Source organism: Trachemys scripta, chromosome 10 (assembly GCF_013100865.1).
Source record: "Trachemys scripta elegans isolate TJP31775 chromosome 10, CAS_Tse_1.0, whole genome shotgun sequence".
Taxonomy (NCBI): Eukaryota; Metazoa; Chordata; order Testudines; family Emydidae; genus Trachemys; species Trachemys scripta.
In genome coordinates this window covers 15,665,820-15,690,166 of record NC_048307.1, presented here as the reverse complement: position 1 = coordinate 15,690,166, position 24,347 = coordinate 15,665,820, and the positions used below count along the sequence as shown (strand labels likewise).

The 24,347-nt window shown below is 41.2% G+C and overlaps 1 protein-coding gene across 1 annotated transcript in view; it reads left to right on the top strand.

Annotated features, from left to right (window-relative positions):
• The window catches only part of OTOA (otoancorin), a 49,108-nt gene that overhangs the window by 3,631 nt on the left and 21,130 nt on the right, over nt 1-24,347 (top strand). The window contains exons 7-20 of the mRNA XM_034784929.1: nt 2,280-2,411; nt 3,663-3,898; nt 4,125-4,228; nt 7,655-7,761; nt 8,453-8,592; nt 12,245-12,368; nt 12,787-13,002; nt 13,483-13,650; nt 14,005-14,145; nt 14,853-14,911; nt 15,376-15,493; nt 15,960-16,033; nt 20,858-20,993; nt 24,028-24,218. Of these exons, the coding sequence (XP_034640820.1) occupies nt 2,280-2,411; nt 3,663-3,898; nt 4,125-4,228; nt 7,655-7,761; nt 8,453-8,592; nt 12,245-12,368; nt 12,787-13,002; nt 13,483-13,650; nt 14,005-14,145; nt 14,853-14,911; nt 15,376-15,493; nt 15,960-16,033; nt 20,858-20,993; nt 24,028-24,218 (1,946 nt within the window). The remainder of the gene's footprint in view (nt 1-2,279; nt 2,412-3,662; nt 3,899-4,124; nt 4,229-7,654; nt 7,762-8,452; nt 8,593-12,244; nt 12,369-12,786; nt 13,003-13,482; nt 13,651-14,004; nt 14,146-14,852; nt 14,912-15,375; nt 15,494-15,959; nt 16,034-20,857; nt 20,994-24,027; nt 24,219-24,347) is intronic.

The window sequence follows — 24,347 nt, the reverse complement described above, 5'->3', positions numbered from 1 at the left end:
AAGGTTTTGCTTCTAATTTTAGTTTTTGACGCTTTCACGGAGAGCTATGATATAAGTTTAAAGTAGCCTTAGATGACTGTGAATAGTCACAGACATAAGGGTTACTGATTTTAAGTAGAAATAAAAGGATATGAATGAAAGTAGAAATAAAAGTGACAAGGATTTAATGCATAAGGTAATCATCAGTGTAGGGAGCGTTTAGAGATCCTGAGCTGATGTCAATAGAGCCATGTAGATTTACACCAGATGAAGTTCTGGTTAAAGTTGTACCTGTAGTTAGGCCTTCAGCTGATTATACTGGTATTTAATATTTAGGAATCTAATCTAGGAATTATTAGTGAATCAATTGGCTAACTGTAAAGCAGTTTGTACATACTGAGTATGAAGGATGCAGTGTTTTAAGGATTTATATTGCATACAGAGCCAGCTGTATTCCAGTAACAGGTACAGGAACAGTGGCTTAAGTAATATTCTGTCATAATATATCATTAGCAACTGAAAAGATTGTGCAATTTAAAAGACAGATAATCATGTCACTCATATTGCTCTGTTTATAGTGAAGGCTTCTCCCCTCTGTTTCTCATGACTTGAAAATCCACTTATATTGATTAGCTTCATTAACACTTCTAAACAGTGTAGTCAGCCGTAGACTTCCTGGAACGGAAGGTATTTGCAATCTCTAGCATGGTAAAATGTGTTTTGTTTGCAATGTGGATCCTTTTGCACCCTAAGCAAAGACAACAACAAAAATTACAACTTCAAACTAGTTTTGAAATAGTCTTGTTGGAATTCAGTATAGTATTAATTTTTACTCCACTCCAGGAAAGAGTTAAGGTGAGATAACAGTGCTAATCACACTTATAATGACAGGTTTCAGAGTGGTAGCCATGTTAGTCTGTATCAGCAAAAAGATCGAGGAGTACTTGTGGCACCTTAGAGACTAACAAATTTATTTGGGCATAAGCTTTCGTGGGCTAAAACCCACTTCATTGGATGCATGCAGTGGAAAATACAGTAGGAAAATATATATACACAGAGAACATGAAAAAATTGGTGTTGCCATACTAACTATAACGAGAGTAATCAATTAAGGTGGGCTATTATCAGCAGGAGAAAAAAAAAACGTTTGTAGTGATAAATGCCATCATGTGCCAGCAATGCCCCTCTGCCATGTACATTGGCCAAACTGGACAGTCTCTACACAAAAGAATAAATGGACACAAATCAGACGTCAAGAATTATAACAGTCAAAAACCAGTCGGAGAGCACTTCAGCCTCCCTGGTCACTCAATTACAGACCTCAAAGTCGCAATATTCCAACAAAAAAACTTCAAAACCAGACTCCATCAAGAAACTGCAGAATTGGAATTAATTTGCAAATTGGACACCATTAAATTAGGCTTGAATAAAGACTGGGAGTGGATGGGTCATTACACAAAGTGAAAACTATTTTCCCATGCTAATTTCCCCCCCATCCCCCCATTGTTACTCACACCTTCTTGTCAACTGTTGGAAATGGGCCATCCTGGTTACCACTACAAAAATTTTTTTCTCCTGCTGATAATAGCCTACCTTAATTGATTACTCTCATTATAGTTGGTGTGGCAACACCCATTTTTTCATATTCTCTGTGTATATATATCTTCCTACTGTATTTTCCACTGCATGCATCTGATGAAGTGGGTTTTAGCCCACGAAAGCTTATGCTCAATTAAATTTGTTAATCTCTAAGGTGTCACAAGTACTCCTGTTCTTTTTGCTGATACAGACTGACACGGCTACCTCTCTGACTCTTGAAACATTAATGGTTTCTCTTAATGTTATCTGTTCCCTCTGAGTTCCAAAACACATAAGACTTTGTTCACTGGTGGTGGGGTGTGATGTGGCTCATTGACTGAAGGCCTGGCATGTACTTTCCTTCCCATTCAGCTGCATGTTTCTTTCAGCTTTGCATTATTATTATTAATAGTGCTTAGTATTCTTAATCTTCAAAGTGATTGAAGGGATTAATCATCGCAGCCCATTGTAAAGTAGAGAAGTATTATTATTCCCTTTTTTTTTTTTACAAATGGATAAACGGAGGCATAGATGTAAAATGACTTACCCATTGCCACAGAGGGAGTCATTGTCAGAGCCAGGATTAGAACTTGGGAGTGCCTATCCTTTCAGCCTGGAGCGTTTAAACAGGGAGTTTCCGGGAATAAAAGATTAAGTGTGTGTGTGTGTGTGTGTATATATATATATATATATATATTTTATTATTCCCCTCCTGTCTGCAGACGTCTATAAAAAACTACCTGGAGAACCTTTTATACCAGCCCAGACAGCTGCTGTCAGATTTTCAACAGCTTAATCATCAGCAGTTTCAAACTGCAGTGAAATATCTCTTCAGGAGCAAAAAGAACCGTTTTGTAAGTCACTTTGCACTCATTGTATGAAAAGTAAGAGCTGCCTTTTGATGTTTAAATAGAAAGAAGGCCAAACTGGGTTTTTTTTGTGAATGTTTCACCCTGTAACACAGCAGACATGGATTAGAGTCCCAGGTTTGGTGTTTTACATCCCTTGTTGATTGGGTGTGGGAATATGAGAACAGTGCACTAAGCAATTATGTGGGGGACAGAGCACTCTCTTCTACCAATATAGGACCTGATATTGTAATTTGATCTGTGCGTCGGACCCTTACGCCCACACAGAGTCTTGTTGAAATCAGTGGGGTTTCACATGGGCGTTAGGGGTCCACCCACATGTATCATTTTTCAGGACTGGGGCCATTACATGGTGTTTATGAATAGGGAAGAGAGGGTCTGCTCTGATGGGAGGAAAGGCCTGCAACATAGGTGTCCTGGACATGGGAGAAAGCAAACCAGGAGAAATGGAGGATGCTCCCCTGGAGACATGTGATAAGTGCCCAAATAATACAAGACTTTATTGTATTGTAGAGTCTGTTTTACTCAGACAGTTGCGATTCATATCGCATTGTCAGAGCACACAGGTAAGTTCCTAGAACGCTTTGGGAGCTATGTAAATAATACTGATCAGAGCTGCAAATGGCATTTTCTCACATGGTATTTACAGGTACTTCCAGGACTGATCGTGATGCCAAATCACCATCCCTAGAACAAGCACTGAAACATCAGTCCTGAAAGTACTGTCTTTGAACCACAGGCATTTAAGTTGGGAAATGACCTATTAGTTCTAGTCCATTCCTCTATCGGGTAAGAGTGTTCTTACAATGTGTTTTTAGTGTTTGTCCAGTCTTCTGAAGGATGTGTGTTCGGGTAGGCTTTGCAAGAAATACGGCATGTGGAAAAGGTCCATTCTTGGGGGGTAAGGTGATCATCTATCTACATACATACATACTTTATGCACAGGTTGCCACAAATCTTCACATTTTCCCATGTATCCAGGCAAATACTTCGTAATCTCCAGCCATTAGTAGCCCTTTTCTGCTTTTCACTTTGCTTGAGAGATTCAAGCTGATTTTTGGCCCACAGGAGAAAAGAATAATCTCCAGTAATGCAATCATCCACAGTATTTTATTGCTGCTCTGTTTCGAAATAATGGAATACAGTGTCAACATTGCTTTTTATCAGGCCTCAAATTTAAAAATATATTAAATTGATGAAAGTAAATATATTCTCTTAACTCTTGAATACCTGCAGGAATTGGGAAATATTGTTCTTGATCTGGACAGGATTAGGGAGAGAATTTTCCAAAGTCCAGGAGGAAACAGGACCTTGTTCCTTGTTACATTGGAGAAATGCTTTCCAGCTTTGAGTTCTATGGAATGTGTGGATATACTAAGCCAAGTTCTGCGGGTGTCGTCAGTGAGCTATCTCCAACCTGATGTCATTAGAAGCCTCCCTAAAGATCTTCCACAAGACACTTTCAGAAACTTGTAAGCCATTTATTTCCCAATGCAAACAATCATTTCTATTGTCTTCTGATTAAATATACTTTTTTTAAAAAAGAGTTTGATATAGTGGCTCTATATCTGGCATCAAGATACAACTTTCTATTTAGTTTTCATTCATTCTGATGCTATAAAAGCGTGTTTGCTAATCTGTACCATTAAAAGAAATTCCACTTATCAATTAATTTGCATGTGCCATTTTATCATTTAGATCAGCTGTCTTCAAGGACCTCTACGACAAGACAACGGCAAATGCACAAAGAACTCTGTATGACTGGATGAAGCAGATTCTACAAAAATCCTATATCACCAATGGTATGTTGAACATTAAAAGGAAGACTTGCTTATCTATCTGGAAGCATGGCCAGGAAAGGGTTAATCTTTCCTAGTGAACTTTTTTCCTCATTATGAATAGTGCTGTGTTAAGGGCAGCCCTCTTAAATACTGTACATCTGTCCAGCATACAGTAAACATATGTCCTTTACTAGAGTTTGATATTGCAGATACAATTATAAAATATGCTTATTCTTAAAGGTGAACTCCACCCTTGTACAGAGGGCCATACACAAGGACTGTGTGCCCCTTTGGTCCTGTTTCTAAGGCTTATAGGGGATTTAAGTTGTGTATTATCCTAGTACAGGCTGTCTGCACAGGGGTGAAGTTCACTGTGGTACCCTGTTTAGACTAGGAAAATAGGTGATCTTTGAAAATGTTAGCTACCATGTTTTTAAACACAACAGGAGGCTATAAGGGTTCTACCACTGGGGCACTGGCTAATTCTGAGAAATGACAAAATTAAAAGCAAAGTAAAATAAAGGTACCTCCTTCCCAAAAATACAATAATACCCTCCTCCTGCCTTTCACAGCTGTTTATCTCCCCTGGCTGAGGTGCTTATTCCAGGGCGCGACAGTACAGCAAACATTCCACTAGGGGGCACCAGAGCAACAGAAACAAGACACTTCATTAGCCACTTTAGCAGCCCTTTAGTAGTAATAGTAGCAATTTGCTCTTCCAGGGTTTGATCCTCTTCCCATTGAAATCAATGGCAAAATGCCCAATGACTTCAATGGAGCAGGATCAAGCTTCTGTGCGATCTTCCATCTAAAGATATTAGAGTAATCTGTAAACACTGATAATGAATGAGTCTCAGACACCCCTGAGAGGTAAGTAGGTATTAAAACCAGGGGTGAAAAAAAGTTAAAGGACTTACCAGGGCGGCCGGGCTCCTGGGGAAGGTATGTGTGGGGGATGGCTCTGGGCCCCTGGAAGGGGCAGGGCCTCAGGTGGAAGGGATGGGGTTGGGGCCAGACTCCCCCAACCAGCCCTTCAGCGCTGCCCAGCCTGCGCCGCTCGGGGCTCTCGCCACTGCCATGGTAGCAGCAGTGGTGGCTGGGAGCCCCAGGGCCACCCAGAGGATTCAGGGGGCCTGGGGAAAAGTGGGGGAGCTGCGGCGCTTGTACTCACCCGGTGGCGGTCCGGGTCTTAGGTGGCATTTCGGCCGCAGGGGGCCCTTCAGTCACTCCGCGTCCTCGGCAGCACTGAAGGGCCCCCCCGCCGCCAAAATACCGCTGAAGACCCAGAGTGACTGAAGAGCCCCCCGCTGCTGAAATGCCGCCAAGGACCCGGACCGCCACCGGGCCGGGGCTTGCGGGCCCCCTGCAGTGCCTGGGGCAAATTTCCCCCCCCCTCCTTCCCCCTGGGCGGCCCTGGGGAGCCCCAGGGCTCCGGCAGCGATTTAAAGGGCCCAGGGCTCCGGTACCAGCTTACTTTCACCTCTGATTAGCACCATTTTACAGACTGAGAAACAGAGGTGTATTACTTGCCCACAGCAAGTCTGAGCCAGAGTTGTAAAGAGTCTAGATCTTCTGACTTCCAGATTTGTGCATTAAGTACAAACACATCCTCCTTTAATTAACAAGTGCATATAGAGCCAAGAAGTAACTGAGAGTTACAGTGCCCCACCTAAGAGTTCCAGCACTGGCAAATGGTCTTGGTTGTCATGGTCTCTTGCTTGCTCCCAGGACCATTATGGATTAGGAACAGTATGAAGACAACATGAAGCACGGAGCTTTCACACCCCTCTGCAGCAACCCCTCCTTCCACTGCAGCTCAGCAATGCAAGAATCTTGAAACATACCATGTATCTGTGTTATGTAGTAGGCTGCCTTCCCAACATTTTTGCTAGTTTTTGTTACAGATATTTCCTCATATGTATATTTGTATATTCCTGTGGAATGGCAGAGAGCTGTTTCATAGCAGCATGTCTTCCTGTCCAGTTGTGCCAAGGTCTTAGGATCAACATGAGGTGGCATGTTGTTTTAATACCTCAAAAACATCTCTCTAGAGCTTTGTTTCTAAGTAACTCAGCTAATTCTCATTTCTTTCCTATTAAAAATACCAACGTCTCCAATGATGAAGAACTCTGGTGGCTTTTACAAAAACAGGTGCTGATGTGTTTTATATTTTCTGCCTGATTTTTAAAGAACCAAAAAAGGCTCCAGGGACCCTAGTCTCCAGTGTTGCCAAAAGCAAGTTTCCTCTTCTATTAAATGCTGCAGTCAGGATCTTTATATTGTGAAAATTCCACCCTCCCTCCCCCCGCTCTTTCCTCTTCTCTCTCTCCCTTCCTGTCTCTTAATGTGTTTGGTGGTGGGAGATAGTATGGTCTAATGATGAAAGCAAGGACTTTTGGAGTCTATTCTGAACTCTGTTTCACCATATCAACCATTATAAGGCAGTCACTTAAGATCTGTGTTTTCAAAAATGCCCACTAATTTTGGATGCCTCAGTTTGAGAAACTTGTGACCTGATTTTTTTCAGAGATGTTGAAAACTCCCTGTAGTGTATTCATGACTATTAATAGAAATCACCTAGAGTTGTGGGTGATCAGTATCTCTGCAGATCAGGCTGCAGAGATGTCAAGCTGAGTACCCAAATATTGAGACACCCAAAATTCATAGCCACTTTTAGAAAATTTAAGCCTTAGCTGCTCTGTGCCTCAGTTTTTCCAATTGCTAAATGGGGATAATTATTTCCCAGGGCTGTTGTGATTGTTTATTTGTAAAACATTTTGAGATCCTTGGATTGTGCTATATAAATGCAAATGATTGTTCTTCTTATAATAAGGTACTGTATTTCTTCAGTTTTTATCCTAATTTATGGCTGTACTAAATATTTTTTATTTTCTCTGAGGTGAATATCAGTTCAGTTAACAATGAGAGTGTTCTGTATAATCATAGCATATAATCAGTCCTTCAAAGGGACCCTGTCCGGTTAATAATATACAAATATAAAGTGCTTTACCTATGTTACCAAATAACACATCTGATTATGAAAACTGCTACTTCATACTGCTTTTTACTTTTGCATTTTATTCAGTTTAGGCAGTACAGACAGACTAGTCATTTTCACTTTCTGATTCTCATTATTAGCACGAAGCTGCAATAGAAATGCACAAACCTCAGCGGAAAGTTTTAAAAGCAAACAAAGCTGATTTATTGACATTTAAAATATTAATGAATACATTAATGTTTGCAAAATGTTGGTTATAATTCATCTCCTCCCCACCATTTATGGATTTAAACTATCTGACATTGTCCATATTTAAGAGTAGGACCTAGTAGTGTTATGATTTTAGATATCCTTTGATTATCCAGCAATGCAGATATACAGAGTTTAATGTTTATTTGTAATCACAATGACATTCTTTACATTTGAATGAGTATTTTTGTACAAAACAGCGTTAAATGATTCAACCTCTTGGGTCAGTGCAGAAAATCTATGGATTTTGGGAAGATATATGGTCCATCTTCCATTAGAAGAAATTATGAAAATTAGTCTGAATGAAGTAAGTAGAAAAATGTGTTTGGATGTATCAGTTATCCAATGATGTGATAGAATGATCACAAGCACAAACTTAAAAATGAAAGATTGTGTATGTTTAAAATGACTTAGTTGCAAACTAAATCTAAATGTTCAGTTGATCATTTATTAATGATCCACTCCACTGCCTCTTTTAAAATTGAAAAATGTACAACATCCATAAGTGCTTAATTAGATGCGTATGCTTGTCATTGTCTCTTTCCCACAATCTATCTCCATCAAAACTTCCATAGGCTGCACTGGGAGCTCTTCAGATGAGGCAGGATCAGGTCCCATATTAGATTGCAAATTATTTAGGTATAATCAGGGTCGCCCAGAGCGGGTTCGGGCCCCGATGAAAAAAATTTTTTGGGCCCCCCAGCAAGGGCAGACCGGCTAAACAGGGCCGACGAGGGGGGGGGGAAGCTGGGCCCCAGGCCCCCTTCCGGACCGCCGGGCCCCGGTAATTTGTACCGGCTTCCTCCCCCCCCATTGGCCCTGGGTATGATACAGAACTACTGTATCTTTGCCTTTTTAAACTTTGTATTATCCAAATTGCTCTTTGTGCCATCTGTGTAATCTGAAGGAGGCAGATGATAGTTTATAGTATCAAACATGTATTAATGTCTTCAGTTTGTATAGATTCCTGATAATATACTTTTGTTTGTACTAATTAGATGAGACTATTCATAAGCTATGACAATGCAACAAAGCAGCTGGATACAGTGTATGATATCACACCAGAACTCGCGCAAGCTTTTCTAGAAAGAATAAACTCATCAGGATTTGATCTGAGAAACACTTCAACTATCTACAGGCAAGCAAGACTTATTTTCATTTTTAGCTGTCTTTGAAAATGCTTTTCTGGAGCAAAGTGGAGGGAAGGGAAGGGAGAGACTGGATGCTGCATGGAATTGTTAGAACATCATAATCTTTTACTTTTAAGTTGCTGGTTGAAAACTGCCACTGGTTAGTAATAACCAAGAGTTGTTGCCATCTGATGAATTTTTGAAAGTGCTTCTAAAATAACCTGATGGTCTCACACCAGCTTCCTTGCGCCCAAGAATCAGGGTTCCATTGTGCTGGGCATCATATAGACAAATAAGATAAGATATTCCCTGCCTGAGCGAGCTTGCAACCTATATGTCAGACATAATTTCACAGGTGGATGAAACACTCAAAAAATGTGTGTGTGTGTGTGTGGGGGGGGGAGTAGTTTAGGGGGATGAAGTCACAATAAAACAAATTAGTCTTTAGCAGAAAAGAAGACTCAGCTAGCCACCTGCCTAACCATTGTGTGATGGTATTGATCTGTAGGCATTATGGCAGAATAGACTTTGAGGAGGGAATCACACATGCACTAGCCACCACCACCACCACAAGTGTCATTAATTGATACCCACATTACCAGTTGTAGCAGAGAGGCCAAGGAGGAAATAGGTAAAAAGAATGATCTAGCCTCCCCACTTAAGTGGGCTCTCAGAGGCATAGGCACCAGCTCTGTGGGTGCTCCAAAAAAATAGTGGGTGCTCAGCACCCACCGGCAGCCCCGTGGATCAGCTCCTCCCCCTCCTTCCCAGCACCTCCCACCTGCCTCAGATCAGCTGTTTAGCAGCATGCAGGAGGCACTGGGGGGAGGGGGAGGAGCAAGGTTGGGGCGCACTTGGGGGAGGGGGCAGTGGAGAGGCGGGGTGAGAGCTTGGGGGAAGGGGTGGAGTGGGGGTTGAGTACCCCCCAACAACTCATAAAGACGGTGTCTATGCCCTGAGTATTGCATTGAGTCACATTTGCATGCATTGCTGACCTTCTTGTGACTGTTCTGTGGGTAAACAGAGGATCTCCATCTTCAGGGCTGTCAAACCAGCACTAAACTCACTTTAACAATAATAGCAATCAGAATGAACATGAACCTTTCTTGTGAATACTCAGTGTGAACCACCTGCAAGAACATTTTGTTCCTTTACATTTTGTCATATAACTGATCCTGTTTAGTCCCAAGACACCACTCTGGAGTTGTTTGCAGCCCCCGGAGGCAATTCCTTGGACTTTTCAAATTTATAAAGAATAGGCTTTATGACTCCAATTATTTTTTCATTACACCAGTGGAACTTTATTCACTTCAGTGGAGTTATTCCTGAATTACACTGGTGGTAAGTGAGAGGAGAACCAGGCCCACCATGTATATTTCTGTGTCAAGAATGAGGGGGAAAAGAATCTCACAAATGGTTTTACTTACCCATGCAAGGTGCCAACTTCTTACAAACTGGAGGAATGTCACGCTCCAAAGTCCTTAATATATTCCATTTTACAATACCCTTATTTTATTTTACACATTTTAACCCTATTAATGCTCTTTTAAGAAGTAATATTATTTATTGCTGCTGATCCCAAGGGAGATTAGGAGCCTTTGGTGGCAATGCCGTAGTGCATCAGATGGTAACTATTTGTTATAGAAGTGCGGTTATAGATACTTTGTTGTTTTGCCTGTTAGTCTGATGATGATGTGCCATGACTTCTGTTGGGCCACTAAAACAGTGGGTTGTTACATTGCTAAGCGATTTGCTGTTGAGGGACTAGAGGAAGTAAAAACCGTCTGAACCCATCTACACTACAGACTTGTACCAAGTTTGTGACTAGGCTGCAGCATAGCTAGCCGCTGGTTCAGTTCATGTCCATAAACCACATAGTTTAGACACCAATCCTGGTGGGCCCATGTTCTGCATATTGATCCTGTCTGTGAGCAGGGCTGTAGCATGAATGTCAAGCTGTAGCTGCACTCTCCTGTTGTTCCAGCCTTATGTAAATGGGATTGCTAACAGGTTGGAAGATTAAATATTGGGGCAAGGCCAATATTGTAGCCTTTTTTGCTCATTTGATGACTAATCATTGACCGTAAGTGCAGTAGAAGTAGAAAATGCTCATCAGAGAGTGCTGATATTTTACCATGACTAGGATATGACCATCAGGTCAAATGTGTCCATGTGGCTGATGTACAAAGGTTCTGTCAACCTGACAGCTGAAATCATGCATTCCACAAATGCCTCTGGAAATAGCTGTTCACAGTGTGTTTTCCTGACCAGTGTGGACAGATTTTTTCTTTCTGTGTTATGAAACTCTGCTATAGACTTAACCAGGAGGGTGCTGAGTGAAATAGTCTGTAGCGAAGCTTTGTAAAACAGCTAAGTTTTACAAGCTTGCGGTAACTGTGTTTGAACTTTGTGTTCTTAACATAGTTTTAGTTACTGGATCGACTAAGCCAGAAGGGTATTAGGCATGTAATTCTCAGCCATACAGACAGTTGTATGCCCTGCCCATGCTAGGAAACAAAGGCATGTTTAATAGAATATCATAGAATATCAGGATTGGAAGGGATCTCAGGAGGTCATCTAGTCCAACCCCCTGCTCACAACAGGACCAATCCCCAACTAAATCATCCCAGCCAGGGCTTTGTCAAGCCTGACCTTAAAAACCTCTAAGGAAGGAGATTCCACCACCTCCCTAGGTAACCCATTCCAGTGCTTCTCCACCCTCCTACTGAAAAAGTTTTTCCTAATATCCAACCTAAACCTCCCCCACTGCAACTTGAGACCATTACTCTTTGTTCTGTCATCTGGTACCACTGAGAACATTCTAGATCCATCCTCTTTGGAACCCCCTTTCAGGTAGTTGAAAGAAGCTATCGAATCCCCTCTCATTCTTCTCTTCTGCAGACTAAACAATCCCAGTTCCCTCAGCCTCTCCTCATAAGTCATGTGCTCCAGCCCCCTAATCAAACATCACTTCTGCCTCCCCCTGCCTCTGAAAATGGTTGTCTTGTGAGGGTAAATAGTACAACAGAGCATTGCAAATGGCTATAGTCATTCTGTTGGGTATCAGTTGGATTTTCTTACAACTGCTGTTGAACAAATCTACGTCCAGTGGGGCAGCCACATAACTCTGCCTGTGTGGTGGATAGGAAGCTATGCTAGATGTGAAACATGGTAGATTTTTATTTATTTAGATTTAAAATGATAAAATAAAACCTATCCAAGACTCTAGATCCCCAGCACATTAATTAATTATACAATACAGTGAAATCCCAGCAGTATTAAAATAATAATTCCAATTGGAACTCAGCCTGTCAGACACCTACAGAGCATCCTATCCATCCCCTTCAACCTTTCTAAAGTGGGGATTATACCCAAAATCCTTCCAAAGGGAGCAAATTCCAAAAGTGGACTCCTTCAACTGAGAGAATCCTGCCACAACATATTGAGTCATTAACCTAAGTTCTGACAGCAAACGCTTCCCAACTGATTTTAACAGGGTACAAGAGAGTGTAGGTCTCAGACCATTCAGGGCTATACAGATCGTAATTCAAGGTGTTTGTGACAACTAGAAGTGATCAGGAAGCTAGTTAAAGACTATGAGCACAGGAGCTGCATTCATGTATCTGCAGTTAGCTAACTCGTTTCTGGTCTCCCATACAGGTTAGGCTTGTTGGTTTGTTTTTATGATAATATGGAAGAAATGGATGCCATTGTGGCACGGGTTTTACTTCATCAAATGATGAAATGCAATCAACTGAGAGGCTTCCAGGCTGATGTTTATAAGGTGTGTATTTGTTCACTCTTGTGTGAACTATCCTAGCTAATCTGTTTCTCACCCTCCCCTTTCTAGGATAAATTTCTTCTTTAGAATCCAACAAGAAAAGAGTGACAAATCACTGACCTGCAAGAAATACATAAAAAAAGTACTTGAATAAGTAATGTAAAAGATAAAAGCCCATTGACGCTTTTAACGGCATTTAGTCCTCTCAGCCTGTTTCCTCACTCTTCATATTTATTTGCAATTTGTGGGTCTACTTCAGGATTTCTGTGAAGTAGGTTCTTGCTAAATGCTTGCTTCTGGTGCGGATGGTTAGTCAGAAAACCCCTGATAATGTTTGGGTAACAACGGAAATTAGATGTTGGCAAACCTCCCTGCTCTTAAATACAACTTCATGCTCTGCATCTGCCTTTTCTTGATGTAGCTCAAAGCTCAACTCCTAGACATTGCAATGCAAAACCAGACCTTGAATGATACCCTTGGGTCTCTGTCAGATGCGGTGGTTGGATTGACTTCAAGTCAGCTGGACTCTTTGTCACCTGAAGCCGTGCATAATGCTATTTCAACATTAAACCAAGTCTCTGGATGGGCAAAAAGCCAAATTATGGTTTTATCCAGCAAATACCTCACTTCCGAAAAGGTACATTTTGGGATTTTTCTGATATAACTTTATCACATTTGATAAAAACAAAGTGCAGCAACCTTTTTTCAACTGCAACTGTTGATTTTGAAAAGTTTGGACTCCAGAGTTTTACTCTATAATTTATTCTCAGTACAAGATTTCTGTAATGCTGTCATTGACAGAGCTGGTCAGAAAATCCTGTTTAAACAATGTTTTAACACAAAATAGGAAAATATAGTGCCTAAGATATAACTTGACATAGGAAGAATGTGCATTTTTAGTACACAATTTTACTCTCAGTTCTGAGTTGCTGCCACAATTAGCTGAACTTTAAGAAATGTTAAAACTGTTACTGGAGGTTCTACATTCCAAAGGTGAATTTTAGACAAGAAACATATTGCACATCTAGTACTAATGGTTCTGAAATTTGACTTTAAAAATTTCTGCTCTATGTGGATTTGAAAACTTCCCCTTTTGTTTCCTCTGATCTCTGTATAGGTTTTATCATTTTATAACATTAGTCAAATGGGTGCTTTGGTGACTGGAATTAGTACTCAATCATTCTATAACATGAACCCAAAGGAGCTCTCTCAAGTTATTAGAGGCACCTTATCCCAGTATGCCTCTGATTTATCACCTGCACAGCAACAAGGTATCCTCACTAAGGTAATAATAAATTCTTAATCCCCCTTTCCATCTGCACCAAAGCACGATGACCTTATATGCAGAACATGATTTTTTTTAAATACTGTCAATTACAGGTGGATTTTGGCTGAATTGTTCACTGAAATAATTACTTCCTATTTGTATTCTGTTTTCCTCTCAAACGCCAGATATACTTAAAAAGTTATGTACTTTACCCTCTGTCATTCAGTAACATGTTAATTCTGAGTAATGAAGTAACTCTTTAGCTGCAGTCTCTTAAGAAATATTACATTGAATTGAAAGAATTTAGTCAAATCCTATTAATCTGGAAATAAACTCTAAGTCCGATGTACTGTCTTTTTTCCTCTCTATTAGATGTTTGCATCTAGAGCTCTTTCCTCAGCAGTCACAGATATACAAGGAGCTTTTTTTAAAGAAGTATGTCTTTCTGATTTACGGAAGGAAACTGGTTTTAACTCTTCAATAGTAAAAGAAAAAGAATTACGAAAGAGCCAGGTAATGAGTAGTTATAGTATTTCCATTTCCACTGTGACTACTGTCTTTATAAATACAAAAAATAGATTTCCTCGGAAGCACAGTAAAACACTTCAAGACAATTTTTTTAATTTTTAAAGGGGTTCTCTCTTGATTAGGATCCCAGACCACATTTCTCCAATAGAAAAAAAGTCATCATTACTATTGTTTTCCCTTCCTACTCCATTTTCAGAGGTGTGTTCTGTTGCTTACTGGACAATGGGAAGAGTAGAGTTAGAGACGCATAAATTCAGAATGAGATTGGAGAATATGGGTAGAAGGAAGGAATCAATCCAAATATGCTTTGATGAACCCACAACCAAAGGTCTCACTGACCTGGTCAGCATTATAAGGAATTTTTATATAAGAATAAACTGTTCTTTAATATACTAGGCACAAAGCTTGTCAAGATTCTGCCACATATTTCTTCTTCCTGTATTTTGTGTAATTGCCACTTGCATTTGAAACTAATTCTGTAGTCTATACATAGAGGTATCATGATCATTGTCTAACCTACATGCTATTACTTAAGTAAGTGATAATGATTATTCTTGTAAATAGGGGTTGCAGGGCTTGGGCCTCACAATCATGTTTAATGCTTTTAAAATTCATACGAAAGATACTACAGTATTTCCTTGAGCTATCATACAAATTACCCAGGATGCACTGTCATATATTTTTAATTTCAGGCCTTGTTTCTCTATGAATTATTGTCTAAGAAAACAACAGCTCCCGCTGACCTCTTAAGGTATGGGTATTAGACTCACTGTTTCACACCCAGGAGAAATGCGTTTGAAGCCTCATTTTGTTATCAGAGTGGCAATGAAACAAACAGTCTTCTATAACTCTCAAAATATTTTACATTTATATAGCACCTTTCATCTCATGGGACCCCAAGCCCCTTCATCTTTCTCATAAAGAGGAGCCCTTAAGCTCAAAACATATAAGACCCCCAAAGTTCTTGATCAACATTTTTCAGTTTAGGCTCAGCTCTGCTTTCCGATGGCTTTAATGATTCATTATCAGAGAAGGCCATGAAGAGGCGGGGAGGGGAGGTGAAATGAAGAGGAGGGCACAAAGGTGGGGGGGAATGAAGAGGTGTCCACAAGGGGTCTTTCTTGGGATTTGGTCTGTAGAATGAAAGAGATGAAGATCCTCTGCCCTGGATCATGCTAACAAATTCATGAAATCATGTGTTGTTCTCTCTATCAGTATAGGGCAGTTGGTGAAAGGAGTAACATGCCAGCAGATTGAGCGTATGAGCACCGACTCTTTTCTAAATAATTTCAGGTTCTTTGAAAAGAATCTCCAGTTGCTTTCTCCATATCAGGTAAAATTGGAATCATAATAGTGTGTGTATATTTTTCTATATACATAATCTAATACACAAACTGTAAGTAGATTAGAGCAGGGTGAATTCATAAATTTTTTTCAGTGAATTTCAAACCTTCTGTGTGAACTGTCCATTAACAGATTCAATTTTCACTATTTAATTTGTTGTTCAAGAATTAATTGCAGAATTATTTCTGCAGTTCATTCTTGATTTGGAGCTAATTCATGAATAATCTATTTAAAACTCATACAAACCCTGATATGCACCCTACTATGGGCTTTTCATCCCTGGCACACAGGAAGAGGAAGCTACAAACAATTTTGTAGAAATTGCGTGCATGAAAAAACTCTCTGAAGATAAGCATAATTCTACATATGCTAATTTTTAAAATGTAATAAACACCATATCTGCATTCTTCCTTGGAATTCATAAGTGCTTAAGATTCTAAATATTTTGTTTTCAGGTTAACTGTTTGGCTTGGAAATTTTGGAAAGCCTCCAACACATCTATCCCTCCCTTTCTCTTATCAGTGCTTCCGTAAGTTCTTCTTGTAGTATGCATGGCAATATGTTCCAGTTAATCCTCAACAGCTTTTTTTCTTAACCGTTTTAGTGCCAGAGAAGTGGATGACTCAAGCAAATGATAGTTTTATATGTAAGTCACTGGTTCCAGCCAAATCAGTATCAACCAAAAGTTGTTACCGTTTGATGTGTGGTCAGTGATTTGTGTGAAACATGTCAATTTTAATCCCTGGTTCCAGTCACTTCATGAGAACCATCACACTTGGAATTTATTGATGCATGTAGAACATATAAAGACTGAATTGTCTTCTCGCCCTTTTGAAGTGGTCTCTCTCCAGGCAATATTGAGGCACATTGACAGGGTATTGTGTGGAAAGCTTGCGCTCTACCTGCTCTATGAATGAATAGAGGACTTAATTCTCTAGGCCTTTCCGTTCATCACCTTTCATAATTGCTAAATTCACTTACATTTGTTTGTTTATTTTTTGTTTAAAGATACAGACGTTTTGTGCTGCCTAACTTACCAAGTAGAGCTGTTGGGGGTGAGGGAGTTTAGTATGCCTCATGGAAAAATTTGAAAAATTAATTTTTTAATTTCATTTGAAATTTTCAGGGAAATGGGGTTTTGTAACAAATTAAAAAAAAGATTTTTTAATTTTTCAAAACATTTCTGTTTGTTCTGCTGGGAACACTCTCTCTCTTTGGGGGATGGGCGGGGAAGAATACGGTGAAAAAGTCAGTGGTTCATTTCTCCCTTCCTTCCTCCCGCTCATGAAATTTGTAATGAAAAACTAAAATTTCTGACTTAAATGTTAATAATTCCTTTTGGTTGAAAGAGGTTTTTCTATCAGGGAAAAAAAACTTTTGATGGAAATGTTTGGATAAACTCTGGTACCAGGCATGTCTGACAGAGACCCGCTTATGTTGTATCATCTTCTATTCCATCAGAAACAGCTGGTATACTCTGATGCTCTTGACTTCACAGGACTGCTCATTGAGAGCACAGAAACATTTGGAGAGCCTGGCTGGCATAGCTTTGGGATTTGATTCAATTCTAAAAGGCTGTCTGCCACTCAGATGGGAAAACCACATAACTTTGGTTTCATTTGGCAGCCCTTCTTAGAGTGACATGTTCCAAAAATTCTTATCAGTAATCCACCCACTGCATCTTGACTCATTAGAGAGATGAGAAATGCTCGCCTCCATTGTAGATTTTTGAAGCTATATTTGCTTCTGAGTCCTCTAAAATGTGCCAACTGGAGGATTTATTGTTTTTGTGTTAACTGTTTACAAGAGTGTTTTTTCTCCTATAAAATATTCTGTTCAACTTAGCTGTGCTGGCCATACTTGCATTTTATTTTATAAAATAAATTAAAAATGACCTTTGAGGAGTTCACTTGCAAAGGGTGACTTTGGAATGTATTCTGACTTTATCACAATGGTCATTATGTAGTAAAGCTTCTTAGTCAGCCCAGTTGTCTAGAGATAGCATAGCACATGGCCATATGGGAAATCAAAACTGGATGTTGTTTGGTCCTTGCCTCCAGCATAGGGAGAGACTGGGAGCATGGCAGGCTAGTGGTTCTCAAACATCTTTCTGTGGCCTGTCAGTAGTCCGCAATTTGAGTCTCTAGAGGTGTCACGCACTACTCCTGACAGGGTGATAGTGGTAGGCTTGCGTTGCTCTCTAGCAATCCCTCTGGCCAACCCAGGAGTCTTTTCAGAGCCCGCACCCATTCTTTTACACTATATAATGAATAACCAGTAAAGAGACCTGCCAGTGCAGAAACCTTCTATAATCTTTATGTTCATGCATTTGTCTTACCCATTTCTAAATAAAATAAAAATGGTTAGACAAGTCCTTTGACTACAGCAGCTCTCATTCCCCTTAGGATACAGGATGTCTACACTGCAACACCTGCAGCTGGCCCATGATAGCTGACTCAGGCTTGCAGGGCTCTGGCCTTGAGACTGTTTCATTGCAGTGTAAACGTTCCAGGCTCAGGTTACAACCTAAGTTCTGGGACCCTCCCGCCTCGCAGGGTTCTAAAGCCTGCGCTCCAACCTGAGCCCGCACATCTACACCAGGGTTACATATGGATGCTTTGTCTGGCAAGTCAACCACACCTGGAGCTTGGATCCTGGCTCACACTCCAGTCAGAGATGTCATCTGGTTGGGCCTTTTCTCCTTAGACAGGGCAGGGTTGTGGTAATTTCATCTCACTGTGCTGATCCGATGCAGTTAATTTCAGGAGCTAATGAAAAGCCAAGAGAGTGAGAGATATAATAAGAGAAAATAAGGGTGCAGAAAGTAACACAAAGGGAAGGGAAACAGAACAGGATATTGTATGCACCTCTGCAGTGCAGGTAATTGGGTATCCCCACTGATGGGCTGAGGACTGGGCTCAGGAATCTCAGATGAAAAACAAAGTTCTTAAAACAAGAATAAGGCCTGCTGGCCTTCCTTTCATGAAGAAAGTCTTCTGGTTTGCTCTGCTCTTCTCTTTCCGGCCTGGGATTGGGGAAGATGAGAAGAACTGAGATGGCTAGAGATGAGAGTGTAGGGATGTGTTTGGGAGATATGAGGGTTTTTTTCCCTCAAAAGTGTCTTTTTATTAACCCCCCAAAGGAAAAAGTCTCCTCATTATTTTGCCCACCAGTTAGGCCTAATATCCACCGTACTGATTTTGGTTCATTAATTTCCGGTATCACATCTTCTTACCAAGCATGATTTCAATAGTCCTTGAACCATATCAATAAGCCCTCTTTGTTTGGCCTATTCCAGTTTCTCTATCTGTTTTTCTTGTTCTTAACATTCACTGTTTAAAAACAAGTTGACCTATTTTCCACAGTTAGTTTCCAAGCAGGCAAAAAGTTATAGGCTATTGTGACATCTTATGAACTCCCACATACTTTTTCCATTTGCACTCACAATTGGGATACATTTTTAGGCCCAATAATACTGACAGACCATATCTATTCTAAATGAAGTCCAATAAAAACCTGTATGAAATATTCTAATATCATTTACTATTTTTGGCACCTCGGAGAACAAGCAGAAACATAGTCCCTCTCCCAGAAAGCACACAATGTAGATTTGACGTGACAACTAGGGAGGGTCAAGCAGACCCAATAAAAAGAGAGCGAGACGGAAGGACAAGACTGACCAGGAAAAGCTCACATGGTGACTTTGATGTGCACTTTGAGTGTTCCTTTAAAAGTTAACAGTATATTATTTCCCCCTCCTCCCCTTCGTTTCTTATAGATAAGAAGGCAGATTTGAGTTCTGGGGAGGGATTTTTGTTAAAGAAAGTTAATGTTCACAGCCAGTAACTGCTTAACCTGCGTCTGACTTTGAGGAGAGGTTTCCAAAATACCTACAGGGATTAATTTACATTATGGAATAATGACCTGCAAAAGTTCAGCTCAGGATAAGATACTGGCATATAGGAACATGCATACACCTACTTTTCGGTTGTGATCTTCCCTGTGTTACTGCTGTAACCCCTCAAATGTAAGTGTTATAATAAGAGAGTGGTCCAAGTTACAGTGTTCAAATTGGGATCCAGACTTCCCCAGGGTGCTGAAATCCAGGTGCTCAGATCCATTCTAGAGAACTGGACCAGTCACTGAGTACAGATGAGGTCTGAACTTCCCCAGTGTTCTGCAGAACTCCTATCCAGGGTTCTAGTTCAAACTCCTCTCTAGGTATAATCAAAATATCTCAAAGAACCTACAACACCACTTCATAGAACCTTTACAGAGAAGGACATGAACAGTGCTGCTTGAATGAGGTAATAAGTTTATAATTGTGGGCCAAATTCAGAAGCCACATGTAAGTTAGACCAGTGGTCCGGGGCCCCCTGGGCAAGCAAGTTTTAGGGAGTCCGTAAACCAGGGCCAGCATTAGACTTGCTGGTGCCCAGGGCTGAAAGCCAAAGCCCTACCATGCAGGCCTGAAGCCCAGGGCTCCGAGCCCCACCATCTGGGGCTGAAGCCGAAGCCTGAGCAACTTAGCTTCGCGGGTGCTCCCTATGGCATGAGGTTCCAGGCAAATTGCCCTGCTTACTACCCTCTAACGCAAGTCCTAGCTTTTATATGCAGAAAAACAGTTGTGGCACAGGTGGCACATAGAGTTTTTATACCATGTTGGGGGGGGAGGTGCCTCAGGGAAAAAAAAGAAAAGTTGAGAACCCCTGAGTTAGACTCCCTTAAGCTCAGACTGCCTTGACTTACATGCTGAAGAGCTGGAAGAAGGTATAAGCATAGGTACTGGAACTAGAGGTGCTGGGGTTGCTGCCGCACCCTCTGGCTTGAAGTGGTTTCCATTATATACAGGGTTTACACTTTGGTTCAATGGCCCTGAGCACCCCCACTATAAAAATTGTTCCAGCATCCCTGAGTGTAAGTGGAGACTACTTTAACTTACACCTTTTTCTAGCTCCTCAGTATGTAAGTTATGCCAGCGTACCCATCTCTGAGGCCTGGTCCCCACTTAGTCCGGACTTCGGACTAAGGTACGCAAATTCAGCTACGTTAATAACGTAGCTGAATTCGAAGTACCTTAGTCCGAACTTACCACGGTCCAGACGTGGCCGGAAGTCTCCCCCCGTCGACGCCGCGTACTCCTCTCGGCGAGCTGGAGTACCGGCGCCGACTGTGAGCACTTCCGGGATCGATCCCAGAACATCGATGGCGTGCTGCCGGACCAGCCGGTAAGTGAAGACTAGGCCTGAATGTGGCCCTGTCACTGTGGTCTTCACATGCAGTACTAGGTAGAGATGAAGTCCCGATTTACAAACTAAGAAGTGGTGGTTGTTTTTTTTAACTCCTTCTCCAGTGCTCAGTATCTGGAATCCATTTCAGGCACTTCGTGTGTCCCTTTCCTGATAAGTCTGGGGAAGACTGAACTGGATCTTATCATTGTAAACTTGCACAAAAAGAATACAGTCCTACAGAAGGTACAGGAGTGTCTGGTAAGCATGATACTTTTCTTTTGGGTGGGGAAAAAGTGCAACAAAACAAAAGCCACTTTTGCAATTACCCTCAGTTGGGATGGTTTCTGCCTCACAAGGTAAAATAAGTGCTACTTTAACATTGCTTAGGAAGTTCTGCATTGTGGCTTTGTCAGATTTGTGTTTTCATTGTAACACAGTACTCGCAATTTCATATTGTGCTTGACCTTATAATCCGTGGACTCTACAGAAATAACCATATTGAGACATGGCTGGGACACATGGTACGGCCAAACCATATTAGAATATGGCTTGTTCCTGTCTGTGGCCTTGTCTGTACTGGCATCTTTCAGGAAATCTCCCAGTGGTGCAGCTTTACCTGTGGTAGCAGTGGTGGTAGAGCTAGAGTAGACATGGCTTAGGGATGGTCCTCTAGACCTCAGGGTTAGCCAGTACAGTGGTATAGACACTAGCAGCTGGTCTAGACTAGTGCTCCCCACATTGCTAGCACTTAGGGAGCTGCATTGGTGTTAATCGTATGGTGGGAGACTTCTTGGACATTCTCAGCATTAGATGCTAAGTGGATAAAAAATAGTTTTATAACCATGTTTGAGAACCATATCTTATCCTAGGCTTTCTACCATGGTTTAAACATTGTTATCTATAACAAGGTCTCATTGTTTCCTTGTGCTCTCCCATTGGTTTGTATCCACCTGTTTTCTCTTGTCTTATACTTAGATTGCAAGCTGTTTGGGGCAGAGACTGTCTTTTTGTTCTGTGTTTGTACAGTGCCTAGCACAATGGGGTCCTGGGCCATGACTAGGGCTTCCTAGACCCTACCATAATACAAATACTTTTTAGTAGTAATAATAACGTAACATGTTATTTTTTTCATCCACATGGGTAGAAACAGGATATATGTTATAACAGTGCTGGGCCACAACTGTTCCATAACCACGTTTACACATGCTTAGCTTTGTAGTGTAGTCAGGATCTTTCTGACTCACACATGAGTAAGGACTGCAAAATTGGGTCCATGTCTACACGATCTGAAAAAAAGAGGCATTTATATTTAAGGAGTAAGCGAAATTGCCTTGTAGAAATTCCAGTGGAGCCAAGCATTAGTCCACTCTAGTCTTAGGACCACGCTAGTGCAGAATATGTCTGATGTTCTGGACCATGTAAGCACCATAGCAGACTGTAGATACGGGCTTAGCAGCCTGCCTGTTTGTTCAGAACAAAGGTCAAATGGCTGCAAAGGGCCAAAAATTCATGCAACTCCCTGGTTTTGCAGAGTTGTTTTCAGTACAGCTCAGGGGGATTATTGCTAATGCTGCTTTATGGGTTAAAGCTGTTTAGCTCAACAAATACAATTCCTTTACTCTGATTTAGAGCAAAAGAAAGCCTCTATTTCCTGCTTGTTCCTCTCTGTTGTAGCTAGTACTGTATTTCTTATAAGCATATCAGTATCTATCCAGCTGTGTTCTCTTCTAAACTGTACAAATACTTATGTTCTCTTCTTCCCAATGATTTTATTGTTCTCCGTCCAAGACGTAAACCTTTCTTAAAAGCTATATTCAGTCCCCTGCGTGGTCAAAGTGTTCGCATGAGAAGCCATTGCCCCATGCATTGAGTTGGTGAGGACAGCACAGACTTGGGAAGTTTTTACACCAAAAAACATATCCTGTTTCTCCAACCTTTGCCGATCCTGAGCAGCTGTACCAGGCACAGGCTATTCCCCAGGAGAGGGAAATGGACGGTCTTTTCTCCCAGGCTGCAAAGTTGCATCAGCACTGTTCTGTGACTGCTGCTGTAAACCTTGAGGCTGTAACAGTCCTGCTGCTATTGCATCCTTGCTGTATGAGGGAAATCGGCTGGTTGATCCATGTAGCAGCAGATGCTCATCCCGTCACATACGGCTGTGCACCATAAACCTCAGTGCAATGACATGCAGGGAGAGACCCTGCAGAGGAAGGCTCTGTGGCACTAGGGTGACCAGATGTCCCGATTTTATAGAGACAGTCCCGATTTCTGGGTCTCTCTCTTATATAGGTTCCTATTACTCCCCACCCCCGTCCTGATTTTTCACACTTGCTGTCTGGTCACCCTATGTGGCACTCAGGGTTTGTGCCCACCCATTCCAGCACAGACTCCAGGAAACCTTGCTCCCTGGTCTCCATATGGCAGAGCTGCACCAGTTTTGCTGCATCGTTGGTATTCAGTGGATATGGAGGAGGGGGCAGGATTTTGCTCTAATTGAGAACTATGCTTGTTGTTTTGCTTGGTTCAATATTTATTGGACAGAGCTTGCACTCCACACTCCTTCCTGCACCCCAACCCACAGCCCCAGGCTCAGCCCGGAGCCCCCTCCCACACTCCGAACCCCTTGGCCCCAGCCCCAAACCCTCACCCCCTGCCCTAGCCCGGTGAAAGTGAGAGAGAGTGGGGGAGAGTGAGCAACAGAGACAGGGGGGGATGGAGTGAGCGGGGCAGGGCTTTGGGGAAGGGGTGGGGTAGATCCTGGGTTGCACTTAAATTCAAAAAGTGACCTTCTGCATAAAAAGGTTGTAGACCACTGATCTAGATATTTGCCTACTTTTACAACAAGCTACATAAAAAGCACTAGCAAAGTCAGTACAAATTAAAATTTCATACAGACAATGACTTGTTTATACTGCTCTATATACTATATACTGAAATGTAGGTAGAATATTTATATTCCAGTTGATTTATTTTATAATTATATGGTAAAAATTAGAGAGTAAGCAAATTTTCAGTAATAGTGTGCTGTGACACTTTTTTGTGTTTTTATGTTTGATTTTGTAAGCAAGTAGTTTTTAAGTGAGGTGAAACATGGGGGTACACAAGACAAGTCAGACTCCTGAAAGGCATACAATAGTCTGGAAAGGTTGAGAGTCACTGGATTAACCCACCTGTACATCTGCCATTGTTTTGAGAGCAAACAGTTACTGAAACTCCCAGGCTGCGCAGTACAATACCTGGTATTAACTTTACCAGTGAGGTAAACACATCAACTTTGGCCTCTTTGTTTCAGAACAGTTCCATCAGTGATGAATATGACGTGGACATACTTGGAAACCTAATCTGCCATTTACCTCCAGCAATTATACGCGATGGAATATCCCTGCGGGCCATGGCAATAGCCCTTCACCAATTCAGATTCTGCCGACAGCTCAGCCATGAACAAAAGACTGAAATTAAATACAAACTTACTGAGTTATATGGGTAAGATATTAGACATGCAGCTTTTCTTTTGCTGGGGTTAATCCATATAAAAACTCACCATTTGCTTTGTCCAAAACAACCTGCATTTGAAAAATACTAACCCTATGTACTTGTCTGAATTTGCAAGGC